Source organism: Fusarium falciforme, chromosome 10, assembly GCF_026873545.1.
Source record: "Fusarium falciforme chromosome 10, complete sequence".
In the NCBI taxonomy this organism is placed as follows: Eukaryota; Fungi; Ascomycota; class Sordariomycetes; order Hypocreales; family Nectriaceae; genus Fusarium; species Fusarium falciforme.
In genome coordinates, this window is record NC_070553.1 from 3,201,458 (window position 1) to 3,224,122 (window position 22,665).

A 22,665-nucleotide genomic window follows, 5' to 3' on the forward strand; every position below is an offset into this window, starting at 1 on the left:
TTGCTATTAAGTGTGTCTCATGTCTATTACAGCTTGGTCTCCTCAATGCGACGGCCAACCTCGTCAAACCGGATCTGCTTTCCGCTGACCAGAGCCTCCTGAAGAGCAGCACCGATCTCAACAGCCCGCACAGCGTTGGTGAGCTTCAGGGGAAGGGTCTTGTTGTCGAGACAGGCCTCGGCAAACTCGTTGGACTCTTGCACGAACGCCATCTCGAAGCGGCCGTAGTAGTGGGCTGGAACCTCGCGGGTGATGCCGCCTGAGTGGTAGTAGTTGACCAGGTTGGACTGGGGGTTTCCATTGACCGTCAGCTTGCCCTCGGTGCCGATGATCTCGGTGGTATCTTCTTGTCCGTGGGCCATCATTCGGGAGCAGTAGTAATAAGCGATCTTGCCACCCCAGAACTCGACGATGCCGACGGCGTTATCGTAATCGTTGTACTTTCCGAGGTCGGGCTGAACAGCACGGACACCGTGGGCAGAGACACTCTTCGGAATGACATCGTCGCCAAAGAACCAGAGCGTCAGGTCGATATCGTGAACAGACATGTCGACAAAGACACCACCGGACCAGGCAGCATATGCGACAAAGAAACCCGAGGGGTCGTGCTTATCACAGGTCTGGCTTCGGATGATTGTAGGTCGTCCAATGGCACCCTGCTCCATCTTCTCGTGGGCGTCGCGGTAGGACTGATCGAATCGTCGAGAAAAGCCACACATGACCTTGAGGTGAGGGCGCTTCTTGGCCTCATTCACGACATCGCGGCACTGACAAGTTAGCTTAGTCCAGTTTGAAGTAGATGGTACTTACAATCTCAATGCTAGTCGAGAGAGGCTTCTCGCAAAGGACGTGGAGGTCCTTCTGCATGGCCTGGATAGCCTCCTCTGCGTGCACAGACGTGGCAGTACCAATGACGACAGCCTGAAGACCAGGCTGCTCAATCATCTTCTGGTAGTCATCGTACAGGGTGACTCCATGGGGCTCAAGGTTGACCTTGGCCCAAGCCATCTCCTCAGGGTCGGGAGTAAAGGCAGCGACGAGCTCAGCGCGGGGAGTGCGGTTGAGAAAGTTGATGGCATGTCGCTTGCCCATGCGGCCAAGGCCAGCAGCAGCAATCTTGAGTTTCTGAGGAGCCATTGTTGATGATTGTCGATGAGTGTTTGTTGATTGAGTCTGTCAAACGATGCGAAGGCCCGGTGCCTTTATGTCAATTCCTCGGTCGGATCTGCATCTTGAGCGGCAGTTCTGCAGAATTGAACCCCATCTTTGCCGAAGTGATCGTGAATCTTGAGCGCCACTGGAGTTTGCGAGTTGACAGTTCGCGACGATGGTGGAGGACTTGCCCCAAGTCCGGAAAGACTTGCTGAGAGGAGGGATGGAACTACTCTGCTAAGACGCCTCGTGCGGGGTTCGACATGGCCCCTGCAGCTGTGAGTGGGTCACGAGGAGCCGGAAAGACTTGCTATTCTGAAGGACAGACTTGTCTGACTCGATCACAGCCCAACGAGTCATGAAGTCTCAATCCCCTGTCTCAGCCTGGATACACCTGCTTCATCTCCGGATACACTTCCCAACTCCAGCCATAATCGCTCACCTCCACACTTGCTCAAGTGCTAGTCACGCTAACACGGAACCCCATGGGGAGACGAAGTGCTCCAGTTCTCCGCTCAACCCCAGACTCGACGGGTGGGCCGTCTCGAGACAACCACAATCATGTCTCTGTCCATTGGCCGGAACAGTATCCGAACTATTAGAATTTCTGGCGAGGTAGTCCTTGGAGTTCATGTAATGTGAGCTGATGCAGCCGTTTATCGCCTCACAACCAGAGCACCGCATTTGGGTATAAAACCCCGACGACGGCATCACGTTGGAGATTTGCTCACCATCCCCGCAAACACGATCCCGCATAATACTTCCTTATTCGTTCAATATGGCAGGAAAAGACGAAGTTGTGGCTGCCGCCGCTCACTCCCATGTCGAGGACAATGACCCCAAGGGAGGGGAGGACTTTATCGAGGACTCCACCCCGGGACTCTTTTTAAACCTCTGCGTCGTCGCGACTGCTATCGGTGGTATGCTCTTTGGATACGACACTGGAGTCATCTCTGGTGTTCTTGTTGTCCTTGGAACAGACCTCAATGGACGGCTGCTTGACCATTGGGAAAAGGAGCTCATCACGGCGCTTTGCGCTGCTGGGGCTTTGTTTGGAGCCATCATCGCTGGTGTCACAGCTGACAAGTATGGACGAAAGCCGGCCATTTGGTTCTCCTCGGTGCTCTTCACCGTGGGAGCCCTCGTCCAGGCCACTTCGTACTCTCTTGCTCAGATGTGTGTTGGTCGAATCCTCGTTGGCCTCGGTGTTGGTTCAGCCTCCATGGTATGTCTGGCATTGCCTCGTTGTCTTCGTTGCTAACAGAATAGATCATTCCATTGTACATTGCAGAAATCTCTCCCGCCAAATATCGAGGCCGAATGATTTCCATCGACATGGTTTTTCTGGGAACTGGCTCCCTCCTCGCATATGGCTTCGACGCAGCTTTTTACAAGGTGCCTCATGGATGGCGATACATGGTTGGTCTTGGAGGAATCCCGTCGATTCTGCTCGGCACCCTCCTCTTCTGGTGCCCTGAATCACCTCGTCAGCTGCTCTTCCACAACCAGACCGAAGAGTGTGTCAGCGTTCTGCGACGCATGTATCCCACGGCCGATGAAACCCAGGTTTCACAGATGGTGGCCCATATTCAACACGGCGTTACACAAGCAAAGGCTCTTAACGAAGAGGTTTCAGTTCGCCAGTCCCTCAAGAGCCTTGTCAAGGTCCCGGCGAATCGACGAGCCGCCATCGTGGCTTGCGGTCTCATGGCTACTCAGCAACTCTGCGGCTTCAACACGCTGATGTATTACTCGAGCACTCTCTTCCAGATCGTGGGCTTCAATAACCCAATCGCCGTTGGAACTATTGTCACAGCTACTAACTGGATCTTCACGTTCCTCTCCATCTTCCTCATCGATAGGGTTGGACGACGCAGACTCTTGCTCTGGACCATGTGGGGAATGCCCGTCTTCCTCGTTCTCGCTGCCGGCGTTTTCGTTCGAATTCCGATCGACCGAGACACGCTCGAACTCACAGATGATACCATCGGATGGCCTGCTATTGTCGTCTTGGTCTCTATGATTCTTTTCGTGGCCTGTTACGCAGCTGGTCTTGGATGTGTGCCATGGCAGGCGAACGAATTCTTGCCCATGGAAGTGCGTGCTATGGGAACCATGATGATCAACATCTGTAACTGGGGTCCCAACATCATCGTGTCCTCAACTTTCCTGTCCATGATGCGTGGAATCTCGCCCTCTGGAACCTTTGGCTTTTACGCGGCTCTCTCGACCATCGGATTCATCTTTGTTTACCTCTGCTATCCTGAAGCCGCAGGCATGACTCTCGAGGAAATTCGAGTTGTCTTTGAGCACGGGTTTGGCGTTCGCTATGCTGAGGAGTGGCGAAAGCAGAAGAAGCTGGGTGTCATCACCCACGGTGTTGAGGAGCGCACCAAGGAGACTGTCTAGATTCACACTCTGGCGAGTATGGGCTCCCGTTTCAGTATGTTGTGATTTGGTTCTTGTATTGTAGAGAATCGGAAGAGCGGTGGTGGGTCTAAGTAGCAGTCTTTCGTATTGGTGGAATCGAACGGTATACGCTATATGTCTATCTCGCCATTAAGCTGTGATCATATCTGAAACTTGAATCACACCTATTCACCCCCCTTTACCATTCTCTCATAGTCTGGAAGCTTCCATGTTCCAACATCCTCACGGAGAACCCTTTTAAAATGTTACGCCAAAAGTCTGACAACACCAGACCCACATCACCACACCCCCGTCTTCACACATCATCTTCATCCTTTAATTACGCAATAATAAGAAGGCCAATAAAGACGAAAAGTATATCATTTGAAAGCTCTTAATGCGTAGATTAATATTTTGTATACCAACCCTTGGCCCGACGCACAGCTTGCAGCCGGCGCCCCATTGACTGCGTTAGCTTCTCGACGAGGCCTGGATCCAATGCATCCCACGCTTCCTTGATCCACGTAACCATTTTTGCAGTATCAGCTTGACTTCTACCTAGCCGAGTAAATTCAGGGTGTAATCTTCGTAATTTGGACTTCAAAGCCTTCCAAAGATGCTCTATGGGGTTGAGATCAGGCGAGTGAGCCGGCCAATTTATGGGCCTAATTCCATGGAGCAACAGCCAGTCTTTGGACTTCTGTGAAGTATGAATATGGGCGTTGTCTTGCTGGAAAAGCTCGAATTCGTCGAGAAAAGGAAGAAGACCTTTTGACAGTGCCTTTATATAGCTCTAGCTTGTGTAACCGTTCCTCTTGGCCTCGGGGTCTCTTGTCATGACGATGAGACTAGTCTTCTTCTTTCTAGCGATGCCAGCCCACACCATAATAGACTGACGAGGTTTTCCGTGTTGTTGAATATTAACTAAGTCTGTACGAAGCTTCTCATCAGGCCGGCGAAAGACCCAGCCGTCTGGGTTATTCGGTGCGTCTTGAACTGTGCACTCGTCTGTGAAGCAGGCCTGCGGAAAAGTTAGCGGTAGAAACCCCCGTCTTTCAGGGCCAATTTACTAGTAAAAGCTCGTCAATCCGAGGGATCTAATACTCGGCAAATTCAAGCCGCTCTTTTGCGTCGTCTTCTGATAGTGCGATCCGTCTTTTTGAACGCCATTTCCGGCGCCAATGGCTCTGAAGACGACGCTGGAGGGTCCTCTTGCTTATAGTCATATCGAGCTCTAAGATGAGGTCGTTCCAGGTCAGATGGCGATGTCGGTTTATGAAGGAATTGATCCTTACAATCTGTATAGCCGTAAGCTTCTTTGGCCGGCCTTGACGAGGTCTCGAGTGGTTGTAATGGTGTTGTTCCCAGCGCCGCTTTGTGCGGTATACGGTGCCCGGATCCGTGCCGTAGTCATCCGCGACATCCCGATACGATTTGCCCGCGTATATCTCAGCCACCATCGCAGATCTTTGCTCGGGAGTAAATTCATGGTTTCTTCGGCGATTTTCGCTTATTTCAGTGCCAAAATTGCGTGTCTCAGGTGCCATTTTAGGTAGTTATTCTCGTGTTGAAATTGAAGCCTGTGTCGTGAAGTTGCGTCGTGAAGCGGGGTCAGAGTGGGTGTTGTCAGACTTTTGGCACGTGATTTTACCAATGACATCTAACCTCAACAACATGGCCAACCACATGAAGACGCTGGCAACAGTAACGCCAAACGACGAGGTCGGCAGTCTCCCCCAAAAAGAGTCTCCTTGGGTCAAGCCACGCTGGACCTGATTCATGAAAGGACGGAACGTTTCGTCATAAGCCTTGAGTGCCGTTGGGATACCATCCTTTCCAGATTCGCGGCAATGCTTCTCGAGTTCGCCAGCCAGGACATAGGCTCCTACCATGCTGGATGTTGTTCCCATACCTGTAGATGCTGACGGGCAAAAGGCAGCGTCGCCTACAAGAGCCACTCGGCCATCGGACCAGGCATCCAGCTGAACAACGCCGAGGCGTTCGCAGTAAAAGTCATCTGTTTCCATCATCTCTTTGAGTATGGCATCCGTTTCCCATCCGGCCCTCTTGAAAATTTCCAGAAAAGCTTGCTTCTCCCTCTCAGTGTCACCCTTACGGATATCCTTCATCCACTCTGCGTCGGTCTTGCAAGCCATGTATATCTGGACTCTGGAATCCTCGTTGCGTCTAGTAAAGATGAACCGCTTTTCAGTCGCGAGGTAGAACCGGGCATTGTAGTCTTTCCCCTTTTCGGCTGGTTGAGGGATGGTAAAGTAGGCGATGTAGGCGCCCAGGTAGAGAGTAGGATCTTCAGCGTCAGACCCGAGCATGGCCTTTCGAGTGCGCGACGCCTGGCCATCGGTACCGACAACGATATCGAATTGATCTTTCTCTCCGTCTGAAAAGGTGACATCGACGACGTCGTCATGCTGTGTGAAGCTTTCAATAGTGGTTCCAAATGTGTACTTCACTCGGTTCTTGGTTGCTTCATGCAGAATCTCGCAAAGGTCTTTTCGCATAATCTCGAAGTCGGTGGTGAATCCCTGGAGTCCTTTACCACTCTTGTTCGCCGGGAAATACGCCCATCGCTTGTCATAAGTGTCGACAATCTCCAAGCCTTGTTCTCTGACGGATTTTGCCCGGAATGCCTCCTCTAGGCCCATGCGCTTCATGACCTCAATGCCAAGTCCGCGAAGGTCAAGTTGAAGGCCCGTGGAGCGGAGAACAGGGAAGCGCTCAATGACTGTGACGTTGAAGTGGGATTTTGAGAGCCAGAATGCAAGGGCTTGGCCGGCAATGCCAGCGCCGCAAATGAGGACTTTGGGCTGGGCCATGGTTGGATGAGGGATTGTTGATGGCTGCTGCGATCGAGGTGAATGTTGAAATGCATCTGCGAACACGTTAATTTAGTAGAAGGCAGTTATTCTTTAAAAGCAGAGCAATGGCCGGTCAATCACACATTCTACCTGTAATCGGTGATTTCACGTCGGTGAATTCTGCATCCCCCCAAGGCTTCAGATGACGATGCATGTGCTTTTGGCTGTTAGTTCTCAGCCCATTGTACATCCTGTTTTTCCAAAGGATTGCCTCAGTCGGCATGAAATGAGTCCTTTCGCCAACCGGAACAATAGAAAATGCCCGGGATGGGGTTTCGGCCGAAGCATGCCAGAATGCCGACCGTACGGACCGGTCTTAAAATGCGGCCGGATCGGGAGTGGCTACTAGGACCAACAGCTTCACTGGGATCCATGGCGATGCCCCAGCAATAGCATTCACTGATTGGATATTTTACGGGTCCAGACCGTGTTGATGCGGCTCTTTGGGCGGCTTTTTTGGCAATCGGATGAATTCATTGTTCCACTGTCAACTGAACCACGCGGCGAGTTCACTCCCCAGCATGCGATCAACCGCCGGCAACTCACAGCTAAGATTAATACTTCTCCGTTTGCCGAGCCTGGGGCCCCAATCGAAGGTTCCTGATAGCGTGTTTGCGCCCCTTTCGGCTTTGTCTTGAGCAAGTCACGATGGAACCCGACCTAGGGCGTTGCGGGTCTAGGGTAGGGTCATTCAACACTCCGCGCTTTCACACAACGCGCATCGCGTTTGCTCCCACAAAGGGAACCCGCAGCCTACACGTATTTACGCGGGGCACGCTGGATCCCTTAGCGACGTGATGAGTAGTTATCGTCGCCTGCGTCCAGCTGCTGACTCGGCCACCTCATTCCCACGTGATCTGCTGGGTCCTGAACGTCTGTTCCTACCACAACCTGCGCCTCATGACTTCGATGCCGATTCTGGGAACTTGGAGTTTCCTGTCGATTACTTGAAACTGCCCTTACTACGAACCGGGTACTTGAGAACTACGGAAGATGATGAATTAAACCTTTCGAGGTTCCTGAGGAGGCATACTCCTTCTTCTTGTCCTGAGAGTGAATGTTTCCCGCAAGACTCCTTCTTTTTGCTAGAGTGATGACTGGACCTTGCATGCCGCAGGGGAATCCCGAGGAAATTGAGTGAGAAAACAATTCTATCTGTCGAGACTGTTGGTAAAGTTTGCAACAATGCCACGGGTGTTTGGGACCCAGCAGCAGCAGGTCAAGTGTAAATGAGGTGACCAGGTCAGCCGCTGGACCCAGACATTCTGCAATCTGCTGCTCCGGCCCGGCTTCGAGACTCTTGGGGGTGTAGCAAACATCGGGGCAGGGCAATCAACGCATCTCTAATGGATCCAGCGTGGCTGACGATCACGAAAATTCGTACAGGCTGCGCATCTCTTAGCATCGTTCCGAGCTGTGCAGAGGTACTGATGCACATGAATTCTAATACTGGCGGTTGGATCAGTATCGCGCATGACTTTTCTTTTTTAGTTACATCCTCATCTCTAGCCTCAACCGATTTCCTATACGCACACAGCCTGGATCCCGCACACGCGACGCCGCCTGCTCATAACTGGAACCATGGCACAATCTTCTGGCACTGCCGCTCCCGCGATCCAAAGCCCTATCTCCGGACCCCTTGCCTCTCTCATGTCCCGATGGGCTTCCGGCGTCTCCTAGACGCTTTGCTCGGGGCCGTGTGCTTGACTGGTGGCGGGCTGGCTCATGGTGCGGGAGATTGTCTGAAAATTTTGATGGGCTTGGGGATGGGGGTTCGGGCGATCTTGATGTTGAAGTTAGCAAATGCGGGGAGCTAAAGCATGCGCGGTGATACTCACGTTATCTTCACAGGGGACGGTTGCTTTGAATGGTTCACCAAGTTTGGTGAAGGAAGGCCTGGACCCATGAAGTGGGGATTAATGGCGAAAAACTTATTCCCGGCTGACGAATGGAAGCGATTTATTATGATTAGCTAATACCGCGCGGCTATGGATCGGGGATCCCCTGTGACGTCAATTGAGTAGCCTTGTTTTCAATCACCGCAGCCCATCCCGGAACCTCACTTCAGTGTTTGCAACAGTGGCTTTGCGCTCTGTTCAAGAGTACATTTACGTACCCTCTCCAGCATGGATACTGACTCACGGTGTCTTCATCATGCCTCACTCGAAAAGCCCCCTTCCACACGCGATTCCCTCCAAGCCTGGTTCCATACCTTGACAGTTTCCTCTAGACTCTCTTTAACACCTCAAACGGATCTCAAATCTCCATCCAAAAGCTAGGAGATTCCCTCAATTTCTCTCCGCACGTAGTGGCCCAGACTCTTGCGTAGACCTCTTGTTGTGACTCATAGAGCAGGGCCCCCGTACATGCGATACGGACACCAATGGTTCTAATAGCTTCGTCACACCTGCCCATTGCGAAAAGCCGAGTATGGATCAGCTCACAGAGTAAGTGTCTAAGCCTCGGGGCAGGTCTTCATATGGCGACGGAGTTCACGGATCAGTGCGATCTGGTGAGTGCAGGATGTACCCAAATATAGGCGTCGCAATTGCTCCTCGAGTATGAGCCAGACTCTTGTGTACCGAAGTTGGTTTTTGACAATGTCCGCTCACTGCCTGGAGATGTAGACGCTCTGAGGAAACGAGCCGCCAAGCTGGGTCCAGTCACCAACGGTTAGGTCTGTATCTGAGTCGACAGCTCCAACGGTTCTCCCGAGCATTTTGGGGAGGAACACAAGAAGATGCTTCTCGGTCTCATAAGGAGCCCCAATGATGCGGTAGAACGGTAGCTTAGTACCGTTTGAACAGCTATCGGATCGATGCCAGGTCCCATTGGAGCGTTTCCGACACAACAACCAACTGGCCGTCGCGGAAGGGCGCCCAAATGTGATGATGTGAGTTGGCTGGGACCTAAGCATGGGTGAGGTCACGTTGTCAGGTCCACAAGCAGTTTTGAGATGATTACCACTGTGAACGCTGGAGGAATGGAGAGTACGGGGGTAAGTCAAGGATCCGGGCGTCATTTAGCAAGCATGAAGCAGATAGCTCGTTGTTCCTGCGGGGACCCCTCTGGGCCAAACAATAGAGGTTCATAGCCATGAGGCGGGAAGAAGGACCATGATGTGATGTATCAGTGTTCCTTGATCCTAAATCGTCATCGAAAAAGAAAGAAAAAGGGCCATGTGGTAGCGAGAATTCAGATTAAGCACCTTGCGAGGCATAGATCCTATTAGGGAACTCATCTGAGCTCCATCGATCAAGTTCCCAACGACCTTTAGGCGGTTGGCAAAACGGGCTGTCAGCTTCTGGTCGAGTTTTAGCCCGTGTACATGAACCGGAGCGGATGGATATACGAGGCGCAAGTAGTTGATGGCGTGTTAGTCACATCAAATAGCCTTCTCAAGCTCAGGAATTGGTGCATAGTCTTGTCTCTCTTGCGCATGTTCTGTGGGCTTGTCCTCGTCGTCAAATTCAACCTACTGTGGAACCACTGATTGCGCAATTCTGCTAACGATAACAGCAGAAATTTAGTTGCGGCATGCCATATTAAAATATTGCTGTGCATTGCTCGGCGAAGTCTTAGTGGCCTGACCATGGTCGTCGAGTTCATGCTGACTGAGCGGTCACTTGTGAAAGAAGTCAAGGGGGCCCACAGATCGGCAGGGGCTAGAAGAAACACAACCCGTCTCCCCCGTCGAGAGAAAGCCGAGTAGACAATTACGGGCTATCAAATAATAAAATGCCGAGACTTAGACTTTAGGCGTTATACATTCAAATTACTCAATGCTCGGAAGATCGTAAACTTGCGAAGGAGGGTTATATAAGCGGAACACGGGATTGTTTCGCGAATGGAATCACGGCTTTTTGCCATGAAGAGCTTACATACCACAGGGGCTTAGAGGTCAATGTGAGCGAAGTACCGAAGGAAAGTGTCGTCATGTTGGCCCATCAGGGGGGTATATAAGAGGCGATCTGTGCGTTCGTTCCTTCAGACCATCTCATCAACCACTCGCCTCAATTGTAACTTTCTTTACACACTATCATCTCCAGTATGCGAGCCTCCTTTGTTCTTGCTACCGGCCTCGCCGCGGCAGCAGTTGGCCAAGCCAAGAGCGTGCCAAAGAAGTTCGCGTTCAAGCCCGAGAATACCAAGGCAATCTGGACTGTTAGTTTGCACCAAACTCCTCATGTTGACTAACTCTAACTGATAATTTATGGCAGAATGCCATCCCGATAGTTTACGGACTGAGCGAATCTCAGCCGAACTCTGTTGGCGGATCCTGGTGGTCAAGCTCGTATATCACCACCACCAACAACGAGCAATACGTTGTCCTCGCCCACTATCTCGACAATCCGGTGTACACCTACTTCCGGGCATCGACTTTGAACCTGGGAACCAACGAATACCACCAATACGTCACGGTGGGCAGCAGCACTCCAAATATCACCACCCTCGACGTCAGCGTGGGCAACAACGGGATCAAGAGCGAGAGCGAAGACAACCTGTCCAAGCTGCGCTCCTACAGCAACCACCCCAATGTTACCTTTGACATCAACTATGATGCCACCACCGGTGCCGTCGCCAATGCAGGCGCTGGAACCTTCCAGTTCGGCGAGGGTCTCACATGGGAATTCGGCCTCCCAAACTGCAAGACCGAAGGTTTCCTTACTGCCCACGGCGAGAAGCTCACCATTGATCCTTCCAAGTCGCATACCTGGTATGACCGTCAATGGGGAAACACCGCAGCCAGCCCGTCCAACTGGACCTGGTTCCAGCTTCATATCCCCTCGACGGATTACAAGATCAGTGCATGGATCTTCTCTGATCCCTTCAGAAACACGGAGACGCGGTTTGCAACCATCCGAGGCGCGAATGACGAGATCCAAGTGCTGCCTCTCGAGGTCACCCCCATTTACAAGAGGACATACGAATCTGCTACTGGCCACGTCACGTATCCTCTGGACTGGAAGCTCAAGATCAGCGGTTTCGGTGACTTTAAGCTGAGCAGCTACACCGAGGATCAGGAATTGGTGGGCGAAGACGCTCTTCAGACCGCATATGAGGGATTCATCACTTTCAGTGGCAATGTTCATTCCAAGCCAGTGCAAGGTTATGGGCTTGTTGAGATTGTCTACAGTACCTGGGATGTTTAAAGGCTTGTCTGCCTCACCCGGGGCTGTGGTATCCACCCAGCGATGGGGACTCACCTGCAAGGTAAAGCGACTCGCCGATGAGCTGATCCTTATGAGCGTTTCGCTAAGTGTTATCCACTGCCTACTTTACTACCTAAGTAGATGCTATCCTTCTCCAGCTAGACCTTTAGCTTTTCTTTTTGTTATGTTTTTAGAGACCTTTACATATACATTTTACATCTTGAACTTGTTGATAAGTCTTTGTCTTGATTAACATTGCGTTACGCATGTGCTCGCAGATTTGCAGAATGGTTTCTCTATACAATTGGCCTTTGTCCCAGGGTTGTCAGCAGAATGGATAGGCCCCTGGGAGGCTCTTGATTGCATTTACGACATTACATACCTTAGGTAATAGACGCGCTTTTGCTCGGGATTTGAGCATCTTTGTTGTGGACACAAGTCCATTTCATCAAAAGCAGGGGGAGAATTACTCAATGTAACCTACCCGCCAGCTATGCATAACAAAGTCAAATCGTGCCAGCCTGTTATCCCTGTCTTTCTTACTTTACATTGCAATTTACATTTTCAACACAGCGCAGCCCTGCGATTCGCTTGGCGCAGTTGCACCTCCCTATTGGACCCGAAAGCTGCGCCTTGCTACATGGGCTGAGGCCTCCCGCATATAAACCCCGCAGACGTTGGTGTCTCATCAACAATCACGCCTTCGGAAATCTCAACACCCATGGTTCTGGCTCCGGCATGCCATGTCTCCTCCACCGTCCTTGTACTGTTACTCTTCTTTGCCAGAGGGCAGTTTTCGCTTGCTTCGGCTATTGCCGCATCAAGATGAACATGCCCCCATACAATGTCAGCTCTTTGACTGCGCCCTAGCGGACACCGGAAGCACTCGTCCCTACGAGGCTCTATCTTACGTGTGGGGTTCTGAGATCAAGCCTCGGTCTCTCTCTATAGACAGCTGCGACTTGCCCGTCGGGGAAAACCTTTACGCAGCGCTTTTACACCTTCGAGATTGCTCCATTGAACGAACCATATGGGCAGATGCTGTTTGCATCAACCAACGAGACCCGAAGGAAAAGGGAAAGCAGGTCCAGTCTATGGCAAAGATCTATGCCAAAGCAAGTGGCGTGATTGTTTGGCTTGGAGAAGCGACACCCGACAGCGGTCAAGCACTTGAAGAAATACGCATGGCAGCAGAGCAGCGTACGAAGCTCTCAATCAATGAAAGCGCAATCCTTGGACTGCTCGAGAGACCGTGGTTTCAACGCATCTGGGTAAGATAACAGGCGTTCACCAATATGGGCAGAGATTACTGACAAAGTCGATTTAGGTACTTCAGGAGGTTGCTGCAGCCCGACATGTGCTCATCAAATGTGGTTCCACCGAGATTGACGGATATGCGTTCTGTTCAGGCCTTAGTGCATTGAACCTGTCCTATGAAACCCATCCGGACCTGCGGCCTCTGATCCGTTCGGTAGCCTACCTCATCAGGGGTGCCGCCTTCCGGCCTAGATGCGCAACTAGTCGGCTAGGCAGGTTTTCCCTAGACATATGCTCTCTAGGTGAACTGGTAGACATGTACCATACTCACAAAGCTACTGATCGCCGCGACAAAGTTTATGCCTTGCTCGGCATGAGCTCTGATGATCCTAGCATCGCAGGGTTATCGGCCAACTATGAGATATCATGGGGACAACTCTTCCCACAACTCGTCAACTTCTTCTTCTCTGAACAGGTGTCTGTGAACACTTGGGACGACAAGGAGATGGCGGTAATCAGGGGCAAGGGCTGCGTTCTAGGCGAAGTTTATTCAGTCGAAAGGGATATTGATCGGGAAGATAGACAACACGTGGACATTAGTTGGAAGAATGGGTTTGACTTTGAGGAGCCGCATTCTCGCTGGACCTTCCAGGCCTCAGCAAAACCAGTCCAGGCAGGGGATGCTCTCTGCCTTCTACAAGGGGCGTCAATGCCTACAATCATCAGACCATGCAACGATTATTGGGCCGTTGTAATGATTGCAGTTCCCCCCCCGGATGATCTACCAGCTGCGAGCAGAAACACCAAGTCAGAAATTTTACGATTGGCAACAACATTCCCACATGATTTCCTACTTGTCTGGGACTGGGACATGTATCCAGATGAGTCACTGGATAGAGAAGACTACGAACACTTCATGGGCACTCCCGTGTCGAAGTGTCCAAAGATTGAGTTGGAAGATCATCTGAACAAAGCGATTAGGTTACGGAACACCGGAGTGGTATTAAAAGACTTGGAAAGATGGGGTGAGGCAAGGGAAAACTTCCGAAAAGCAATGGAGACTTTTGAGAGTGCATTGAGAAGCATGGACTGCCCAGAATTGGCCTGCCCTTGTCACGACCGTTGGAGAAATGGAGATATAGAGAAGCTAGAAGGAATGGTAGGTCTACTTATCAAGGACGAGGGCGGATGGATGCCGCTGTGGTTTGCAGTACAGAGTGGGCGCGAAGCTATGGTCAGGTTGCTACTCAGCACCGGCAAAGTCGACCCAGACGCCAAAGACGGATTCTACGGACGGACGCCGTTATCATTCGCGGCAGAGAATGGGCACGAGGCAATTGTCAAGCTACTGCTTGGCACCGGTAAAGTCGACCTAGGCGCCAAATATTATCACGGACAGACGCTGTTATTATTCGCGGCAGAGAAGGGGCACGAGGCAATTATCAAGCTGCTGCTCGGCATCGGCAAAGTCAGCCCAGACGCCAAAGAAGGAATCTATAGACGGACGCCGTTATCATTCGCGGCAGAGAATGGGCACGAGGCGATCATCAAGCTATTACTTGGCACTAGTAAAGTCAACCTCAACGCCGAAGATAGGCACGGACGGACGCCGTTATCATTCGCGGCAGAGAATGGGCACGAGGCGATCATCAAGCTATTACTTGGCACTAGTAAAGTCAACCTCAACGCCGAAGATAGGCACGGAAGGACGCCATTATCGCTAGCAGCAGAGAATGGGCACGAGGCGATCGTAACGCTACTGCAAAGTACATAAATATGTTGAAGGAGTTTGGCTGTGCTGAGGATCGAGGCTGTAGTAAGTTGCTGCGAATCCATCCATATGCTTGAGGTGGCCTAACATGCTAACAGGGACACATAGAAGATAATGATGATCTTTTCTTTTCTTTAATTCCTTCGCTTTCGTCTAGGAGAGTCGTAGGGGTGAGATAATTTTGCCATAAGCATCTAAACACTGTGTCTACATCTATAGACGTCATCCCTGGCAAGCCTTGAACTTGCCAATATCTGCATACAAATTTCATAGACGTCATCCGAACTGCTTCCTCCATCTGGCGTAGGATTAAGTGCTATAAGTGACTGATGCCGCGGCTGCATCTCGCTTCTGGCTGGGCGTTGCAAAACCGTTGATCGTCCCGATGCTGGAACTCGCTCCATCTGATCGCCCCGAGGACCCACCAATGGTAGTTGATTCTCTGGGTGTTCCATTGATATCTGTGTGCCTTGAAACCTGGATTTCAGCGGCGATCATCAACGCAAGCGTGGTGGACAACCCCTGTCCAGCTGGGGCCGCCCCTCTGTACCTCGCCGTTGCAACGCTACAACAGGTTTGGGTTCAACTTTATTGCTGCTATTGACATGGTTCTTTTGTGGTAGGTATAACAACCAGCTATTATCTACGTCTTCTTAATTGTTAATGGGTGAATCGGATATAGGTCAAGAGATAATGACGTTTAGATTCAAGCCAACCGCCGACGACATTGATGTTGCCGGCCTGCGTGGCGAGATTGAAAGGTTATAAATATCGAATGTTCGGCTCAGTAAACCACCAGACTCAAGCAACAATCCATCACTTCTCACACTTACACCACCAACATGAAGTTCCCCGTCGTTCTCGCTCTGGCCAGCATCGTCTGTGCCCTTCCAGCTTCTGAGAAGCGTCAAACCTATGTGCCATGCACTGGCTTGTACGGCACGTCCCAGTGCTGCGCTACCGATATCCTCGGACTTGCAAACCTCGACTGCGGAAATCGTAAGACACCTTTGCTCCTTTGAGACTTTCAGCTGACCTTTAGCTCCCTCAACTCCCTCTGATGCCGACAACTTCAGTGCCATCTGCGCCGAGATCGGTCAACGAGCTCGCTGCTGCGTTTTGCCCATTGTAAGTACTCTCGTGGGTCCCTGAACCATGTGCTAATACGTTGCAGCTGGATCAAGGTGTTCTTTGCAACACACCGTCCGGTGTCCAGGACTGAGTTGGCCAATCCCATGCCATGGGTGCATTTCTTATATCGGCGAACACGATATTGGAGGCGTTGTAGTCATAGAAACAAACACGGGTCAGATTCCCTATACGGCTCTATTTCTTTCATGCAGTCATGATTGCGCATGAGGATCGGATACATAGGGAACACGGATTGTATCATTAGATCATTAATTATATTTTATTGAGTTCACGTAAACATTCCTTCTCAACTTCGGACATCTTTACTTGATGGTGCATTGACGGCTCTTATACCTCTTGGGCTCGTCCAGTCAGACGTAGGATTCCAGGGTTGGGGCAATTGGCGAGATGAAAACGATTCCTGGGTTGTCACTGCCAGTCGTCAATTTTTTACTCCGTTCATTTTCTGGATTCAAAAGTTAGCTTTGGTACACAGTTCTTATCCTCCAGTGCTGTTTCGGTTGCGCTGTTAAGAATAGTGAGAAAGGAGGAGGCAACGGTGTCTCCTTATGCGCTATCTCATGCGCATGCCACGTCCTTTACAGCTGCCATTATACACGACAGGGACATCTATAAAGTAACGCGGAAGAATGGTGCAAACCCGTCAGCCTTATGGTAGTTGTCATAGAGTTTATCAGCCTACCTACATTCATTTCTTCCAAACTAGTACACCTCTACCAAGCCGGTTGAACGGCAATAGGCTACTGCTACCCACATGTAGGCATACCTTGCATAAATGTCCTCGACCTATCTTACGGAGTCATGTCGGCTACATTCTCACCTCGTTATCAATCTAATTGGCCCCCCATGCTCAATACTACTCCACGGGCGTTTCCACGTTGATCGTGGGTCGATTCCTAGCGGCATTCAAACCAAATCTGTAAGTATCCCGCGTTTGCAGCAAGGGTGTACGTGGATGCTACCATAGAGAGATAGCAGGCCCTACCACTTTATAGTCCGTAATCGGCGATGGTGGAGTCTAGTCGCACTTGGCTGATTGATAAACGATGGACGGGTGATTGATAAAGGCCCATTTCAGTGAATCCTGCATCTCACCCAGTAAGAAGTTGGGACGGGACCGGGGAGTCTGTCGATCTTCAACGCGGGATGAATCCCGTGGCATTAGTCACTGAAACCCAGGGAGATAATTCCCGCAATCTCGACGTATATGAATTCGGTCGGCTGCTTGATCTTGTCAAATGCACCTCAATCCAACATGTCTCAAGAAAAGACTGGCGCCAGCACCTTCACCAAGCCGGAAAGTATCACCGATGCTTCAACGGCAGAAGCCTTGAACCTCTGTCAGGAAGTTGAGGGCCAAGTCGATCCTGAAATTGCAAAGTCCATACGATGGAAGATTGATATGCGGTTGATGCCGCTGCTTTGTTTGACCTACACCCTTCAGGCGATTGACAAGAACACCATCAGTTATGCAGCTGTATTCGGTCTCCGACAAGAAATCGGCCTCAAAGGCACTGAATTCTCATGGGCCAGTGCAATATTCTACCTAGGATACATGTTTTGGGAGTTTCCTACCAGCATGCTGTTGCAGCGCTTGCCGATCAACTATTTCATGTCGGCCACAGTATGTACCCTCTCTGCTTCCATCACAGCATCTAACGTTCTAGGTCGTCACATGGGGTACCATCCTGATGTGCCATGGGGCAGTCCATAGCTTTGCAAGCTTGGCTGTTGTTCGAACTCTGCTCGGCGCTTTCGAGGCTGCCATCCAACCAGGAACCATGCTCCTCTTTAGCATGTACTATACCCGAGAGGAGCAACCTCTCCGCATGGGTATCTGGATTGGTTCATCTGGTGTGGGCTACATCATTGCTGGGATTGCCAGCTTTGGTATTGGACACATCAAGTCTTCTCTCTCGTCTTGGAGGCTCCTGTTCATCATCTGGGGAGCCATCACTTTCGCGTGGGGCATTCTCCTCTGGTTTGTGCTGCCTGGGCCGCCAATGCGTGCCAAGTTTCTCACCGAGGAACAAAAAGGGTATGCAGTCGCGCGCGTCAAGGATAACGCAACAGGCATCGAGAATAAGCGGTTCAAGATGAAGCAGTTTCGAGAGGCGATGCTCGACTTGAAGACGTGGTTGCTGTTCACCTTTGCGCTGACGAGCAACTCACCCAATGGAGGTTTGAGTGCTGTAAGTATAACCTCAAAGTCACAGACATCAACTGACCCCTGTAGTTCCAAGGTCTCATCATCAAAGGAGCGGGCTTTAGTACCCTCCACACCACTCTATACCAGATGCCGTCTGGTGCCGTTCAACTGGTCGCGTGCCTAGTTGCCTGGTAAGTGCGCAGCTCCCTGTCTGGTCATTCTAACCGTCGCAGTTACTGTGCTACACGATTCCAGAATTGCCGCATCCTGATCATGATTCTGTTCCTTATGCCCTTCCTTGCCGGCGTCTTGGGTCTTCGCCTCCTCTCTCAAGACAACTCCTATGGCCGACTGGCATGCCTCTGGGTCACCTTTTTCTACACCGCAAGCGGAACTCTCAACATGTCGGTCGCTACAGCCAACACAGCAGGTCATACCAAAAAAATTACAACAATTGCCATGCTTCTGATTGGCTACTGTCTTGGCAACTTTGTTGGTCCGTTCTTTTTCAGAACTGAGCAAGAGCCATGGTATCCGCTTGGCGTTGGCATGATGTTTTTCTGCATCGCGGCCCAAGTCATTTCTCTTGTGGGTATCTGGACACTGCTCTGGACTAGGAACAGGTCCAGAAGGGCAGAGCACGCGCCAGGGAATGAAGAGCAGGCATGGCGAAGGGGCTTGCTCGATGAAACAGACTTGGAGAACAAGTACTTCAAGTACGTGTACTAAGGCAGTCGGAAACATGATCGGCAGATAAAATTTACGCTTAAAACTTTGTCCGCTGGTCCTGACCGACGAAATGAGTGTGTTATCGCAGCGGAGCATTATCCGTGCTCGACAAGGGCATGGTTCGTCAGAGAGCCATGTGACGACTCAGTCGAGGTGGAGAAGCCCCCTCATGATCAAATGAGCGAATGGTTTTTTCCAAAAATTTGATTGCTGGGAGACTTGGCGTTGAATCTTGGCGGCGAGAGACGAAACTAGCCGAGCAGAGATGGGGAGATGCTCACATTCTGACCAAAGATAGCACGATGGCTGGCACACTTTTATCAGGTGTCACCGAGTCAAGTGAGGGGAACTGACCCCGCTCACAGACGAATTGCTAATCGCTGAGCTCGGGAGAGCGGACAAGATCCGCCAAGCTTATCCTAACCTCCTCATTTCTCCAGAATGCTCTAGAACCCACGCCTGTCATGACTCATACCATTTCCAAGAGGAGAATCCTTGCGTTTTTCGCAGAGAAGCCCGACGACTTCGGACAGGTACCCGGGGAAGGCCATCATCGGCTCACAGATGGGTAGGACAGCGAAACAGCATGAGCTCGTCTCGTCAAGGCACAAGACTCATGATGCCTGCTCGCTCCATCCACTCAAGAGCCCTTCCCATGTTACATCTCTCCCCCTTCTCGGTCAGAAACCGGCACATTGGCCCACCGCCGACATCCCCACCTCGCAAAGGAGGTTTGTCCTACAAAGGAAGTTGGTCCTTTTAATCCCTGAGCTCGACGCACATCTTCTCCAGCTTTCCCCAACATCTTAATAAACCCGGGGCCCCGTGTTTCCCCTCCTCTCCAGGTTGCATACTCGGTAGTGTTTCTGTACACACATGCCCACCATGGCAGACAACAAAGAGACGGTCTCGTCGACGCCTGATCCTGCGATTGGTCTTGGCTCTGATCCAAGCAAGACGCATGCTTCGGTTATTGACCATGCGCGTTCTGCTGCTCAGAAGGAACAGAAGATGACCCTCATGCAGGGCATCAAGCTGTATCCCAAGGCTGTTTTTTGGAGTTTGTTCATTTCCACTTGCATTGTTATGGAAGGCTACGATGTTAGTCTCGTAAACAACTTCTGTAAGTAGATGTCGGCTGGTTGATGTTCTGCTGCTCACAATTATAGATGCCTTCCCTCAGTTCAACAGAAAGTATGGCCATCTCACCAAGAATGGCGATTACCAAGTCTCGGCCGCGTGGCAGGCTGGTCTGAGCAACGTATGTATCTTGAACTGCTGTCAATGCCTTAACTAACATGCTCAGGGTGCCAACTGTGGTTCCATCATTGGTCTGCTCATCAACGGTTGGGCTTCTGAAAAGTTCGGCTACCGCTTCACCATCATGGCGTGTCTCGTCTGGCTGTCAGGATTCATCACTCTGTTCTTCATGGCGCAGAACGTGCAAACCCTGTTGGCTGCCGAAATCCTCTGTGGTATCCCATGGGGCATTTTCCAAACCATCTGCATCACATATGCCTCTGAAGTTTGTCCTGTTGCCCTTCGAGGATATCTCACGACATATGTCAACTTTTGCTGGGGACTCGGTCAAGAGATCGGTATCGGAGTCATTCATTCCATGATTGACCGAGATGATCAGTGGGCTTACAGAATCCCCTATGGCCTCCAATGGATGTGGCCTCTGCCTCTCTTTATCGGCCTTTGGTTTGCTCCCGAGTCTCCTTGGTGGCTTGTACGCAGAGGCCGTGTTCAAGACGCCAAAAAGTCCTTGCTGAGACTCACAAGTCTTGACCGGGAGACAGATTTCGATGCAGATGAAACCGTTGCCATGATGGTCCACACCACAGCTCTAGAGGAAAAGGTCACGGCGGGCTCATCCTATCTCGACTGCTTCAAGGGCGTTGACCTTCGCCGTACAGAGATTGTCTGTATGTGCTGGGCCATGCAAAACCTTAGCGGTAACTCATTCTCCAACTATTCGACGTACTTCTTGGAACAGGCTGGACTGTCGACGAGGCATGCCTACTCCTTTGCACTTGGTCAATATGCCATCAACATGGTTGGTGTGTTTGGTGCCTGGGCGTTGATGACTGCCGGAGTCGGCCGCAGGACTCTGTACCTGTATGGTCTTTGTGGCTTGTTCTCGATGCTCCTCATTCTTGGCTTCCTGGGTGTTGTGCCCGAGTCCAGCAGAGATAAGGCGTCATTGGCGACCGGAAGCATCATGATTGTTTGGGCTCTTTGCTACCAGCTGTCTGTTGGTACTGTCTGTTATTCTTTGGTCGGCGAGCTGTCATCGCGACGACTTCAGATCAAGACTGTTGCCCTCGGTCGAATCCTTTAGTAAGTTGTCTGTTCTTTTCCGAAACACCGTGCTAACCTGTTCAGCAACATCGTCAGCATCATTAATGCCGTCCTGGTTCCTTACATGCTCAATCCCACTGCTTGGGACTGGGGCAACTTTGCTGGTTTCTTCTGGGTAAGTTTGCGTCCTTTGCAGCATTTCTTTACTAACAGATAAGGCCGGTATTTGCTTCCTTTGCATTGTCTACACCTTCTTCCGACTGCCTGAGCCTAATGGCCGGTCCTTCGCCGAGCTGGATGTGCTGTTTGAGAAGCGTATCAGCGCCAGAAAGTTTGCCTCAACTGAGGTGGATGTGTTCCATGAGGTGGTGGAAGAAAAGGTCATGGATCAGTATGAAAAGGCTGAGGAGAGGATTGAGAGGGCGGATGATAAAGCTTGAGCCATGCAAATCGACCAGTTGGTGTAGATCGTTACATGAGCGGTCTTCTGACTCAATTATCCCATCAAAGGCCGGGCTTCAACTAGATCAAAGAACACAATATTGTTACATGAGCAATGGTTAATGATCAATTGAGGAATTGCAAGTGGTAACTCTTATTACGCAACTAGTGGACTCTCAACAGCGATACCGTCTTTAAATGAAATTTCGAGACCTTCAGGAGTCTTTCCAGTTCCCTTCCATGTCTTGAATAGTCCCTTATCTGATTGTCCAAACACTGGGTCATACTTCGGCTTCGGAACCGACCAAGACTTTTCAAAATTTCCTCCACTCTGAACAAAGTCCCAGTCGCCACCATTATACGCTCCCATCATGGTGTAGCCAGACAGTTTAATCTCCGACAAGGCTTTTCTAGGGTCGTCGGCTTCGATGCCGTGGGCACCGCCAGGACTCAACAGCTTAAAGCCATCGTCGGGTTTGACATTGTATGTCTTGTGAGCCACGCCGGCAGGTATAACGAATACATCGCCAGCCTCTGCTTGCAACTCAATGCCACCCTCTTCCCACGCAGATCCGTATGTATTCTCCTTCATATCCTCCGAGGTATCGGCAACTCCGAATCGAATTGTGGCAGTACCGGAGAGAACTGCCATACACTCGTGTGCTTGAGAGTGAAAGTGCGACAGTTGAGTTGCTCCGTAGCGGAATATCCACGAGACCTTCCATTCGTTTTTGGTAAACAAGTCCCAGACCTCTGTCGGGTCGCAGTGGGAAGTATCAGGTCGCTTCGTCAAAACATTCTTGTATTGGAGGAGAGGTCGTGGTGAGTTTGGGACGAGGTCCGTCGGGAAGAGATGGTACTTATGGACTTGAGCCATGGTTTTGCGTTTGGATGCAGAAGGATGAAATACAAGTGATGATAAGGCGAGGTGTTGGCTTCATATAAAAGATCGGTAACAGATCCGACTCGGCATCACTATCCGTACCCCGCACGTCATGACGGTTCCGATAGTATATCAATGAAGCCAATCAGTGAGCGCCAATGAATTGAGGAAACAAATTCCGACTTAGATAGGGATGCTGAGCCGAGATGAAGCTCAAGTTGATCCGAAGGTTGAACGAAAGCATGTTGGATAGAATGGGATTCAAGACTCTCAGATGTTCACCACGTTGATAATAGTGGGCGTTAGAGTACGCATCTGAGATTACAGTGACATGCTTCAACGAGGTCCTCTGTCGGAAGCAAGGAGCAAGAGGGACGGTCTGCCCAGAG

The 22,665-nt window shown here is 50.9% G+C and overlaps 9 protein-coding genes across 9 annotated transcripts; 6 read left to right on the plus strand and 3 right to left on the minus strand.

Moving 5' to 3' along the window:
- Positions 1–26: 26 nt before the first annotated feature.
- NCS54_01288100 (Hypothetical protein) lies at positions 27–1,137 on the minus strand (the record flags this gene model as incomplete). The annotated part of the gene is made up of 2 exons (XM_053158103.1): positions 27–767; positions 811–1,137. The coding sequence occupies 2 exons, from the start codon at positions 1,135–1,137 to the stop codon at positions 27–29; spliced, it is 1,068 nt and encodes a 355-aa protein (XP_053014078.1).
- Positions 1,138–1,930: 793 nt separating this feature from the next.
- On the plus strand, positions 1,931–3,561 carry NCS54_01288200 (MFS domain-containing protein; the record flags this gene model as incomplete). The annotated part of the gene is made up of 2 exons (XM_053158104.1): positions 1,931–2,377; positions 2,422–3,561. 2 exons carry the CDS (start codon positions 1,931–1,933, stop codon positions 3,559–3,561), a joined length of 1,587 nt encoding a protein of 528 aa, XP_053014079.1.
- Positions 3,562–5,117: 1,556 nt separating this feature from the next.
- Positions 5,118–6,395, minus strand: NCS54_01288300 (FAD-binding-3 domain-containing protein; the record flags this gene model as incomplete). The annotated part of the gene is made up of 1 exon (XM_053158105.1): positions 5,118–6,395. The coding sequence occupies one exon, from the start codon at positions 6,393–6,395 to the stop codon at positions 5,118–5,120; it is 1,278 nt and encodes a 425-aa protein (XP_053014080.1).
- Positions 6,396–10,487: 4,092 nt separating this feature from the next.
- NCS54_01288400 (Kievitone hydratase) lies at positions 10,488–11,590 on the plus strand (the record flags this gene model as incomplete). The annotated part of the gene is made up of 2 exons (XM_053158106.1): positions 10,488–10,601; positions 10,658–11,590. 2 exons carry the CDS (start codon positions 10,488–10,490, stop codon positions 11,588–11,590), a joined length of 1,047 nt encoding a protein of 348 aa, XP_053014081.1.
- Positions 11,591–12,684: 1,094 nt separating this feature from the next.
- Positions 12,685–14,621, plus strand: NCS54_01288500 (Hypothetical protein; the record flags this gene model as incomplete). The annotated part of the gene is made up of 2 exons (XM_053158107.1): positions 12,685–12,861; positions 12,918–14,621. 2 exons carry the CDS (start codon positions 12,685–12,687, stop codon positions 14,619–14,621), a joined length of 1,881 nt encoding a protein of 626 aa, XP_053014082.1.
- An 839-nt stretch (positions 14,622–15,460) lies between these two features.
- Positions 15,461–15,840, plus strand: NCS54_01288600 (Trihydrophobin; the record flags this gene model as incomplete). The annotated part of the gene is made up of 3 exons (XM_053158108.1): positions 15,461–15,617; positions 15,661–15,746; positions 15,793–15,840. The coding sequence occupies 3 exons, from the start codon at positions 15,461–15,463 to the stop codon at positions 15,838–15,840; spliced, it is 291 nt and encodes a 96-aa protein (XP_053014083.1).
- Positions 15,841–17,025: 1,185 nt separating this feature from the next.
- NCS54_01288700 (MFS domain-containing protein) lies at positions 17,026–18,648 on the plus strand (the record flags this gene model as incomplete). The annotated part of the gene is made up of 4 exons (XM_053158109.1): positions 17,026–17,394; positions 17,438–17,962; positions 18,007–18,110; positions 18,153–18,648. 4 exons carry the CDS (start codon positions 17,026–17,028, stop codon positions 18,646–18,648), a joined length of 1,494 nt encoding a protein of 497 aa, XP_053014084.1.
- An 885-nt stretch (positions 18,649–19,533) lies between these two features.
- NCS54_01288800 (Hypothetical protein) lies at positions 19,534–21,392 on the plus strand (the record flags this gene model as incomplete). Its single annotated transcript, XM_053158110.1, has 5 exons — positions 19,534–19,771; positions 19,818–19,909; positions 19,955–20,991; positions 21,037–21,127; positions 21,171–21,392. 5 exons carry the CDS (start codon positions 19,534–19,536, stop codon positions 21,390–21,392), a joined length of 1,680 nt encoding a protein of 559 aa, XP_053014085.1.
- A 158-nt stretch (positions 21,393–21,550) lies between these two features.
- On the minus strand, positions 21,551–22,270 carry NCS54_01288900 (Cupin type-1 domain-containing protein; the record flags this gene model as incomplete). Its single annotated transcript, XM_053158111.1, has 1 exon — positions 21,551–22,270. One exon carries the CDS (start codon positions 22,268–22,270, stop codon positions 21,551–21,553), a length of 720 nt encoding a protein of 239 aa, XP_053014086.1.
- Between the last annotated feature and the right edge of the window lie 395 nt (positions 22,271–22,665).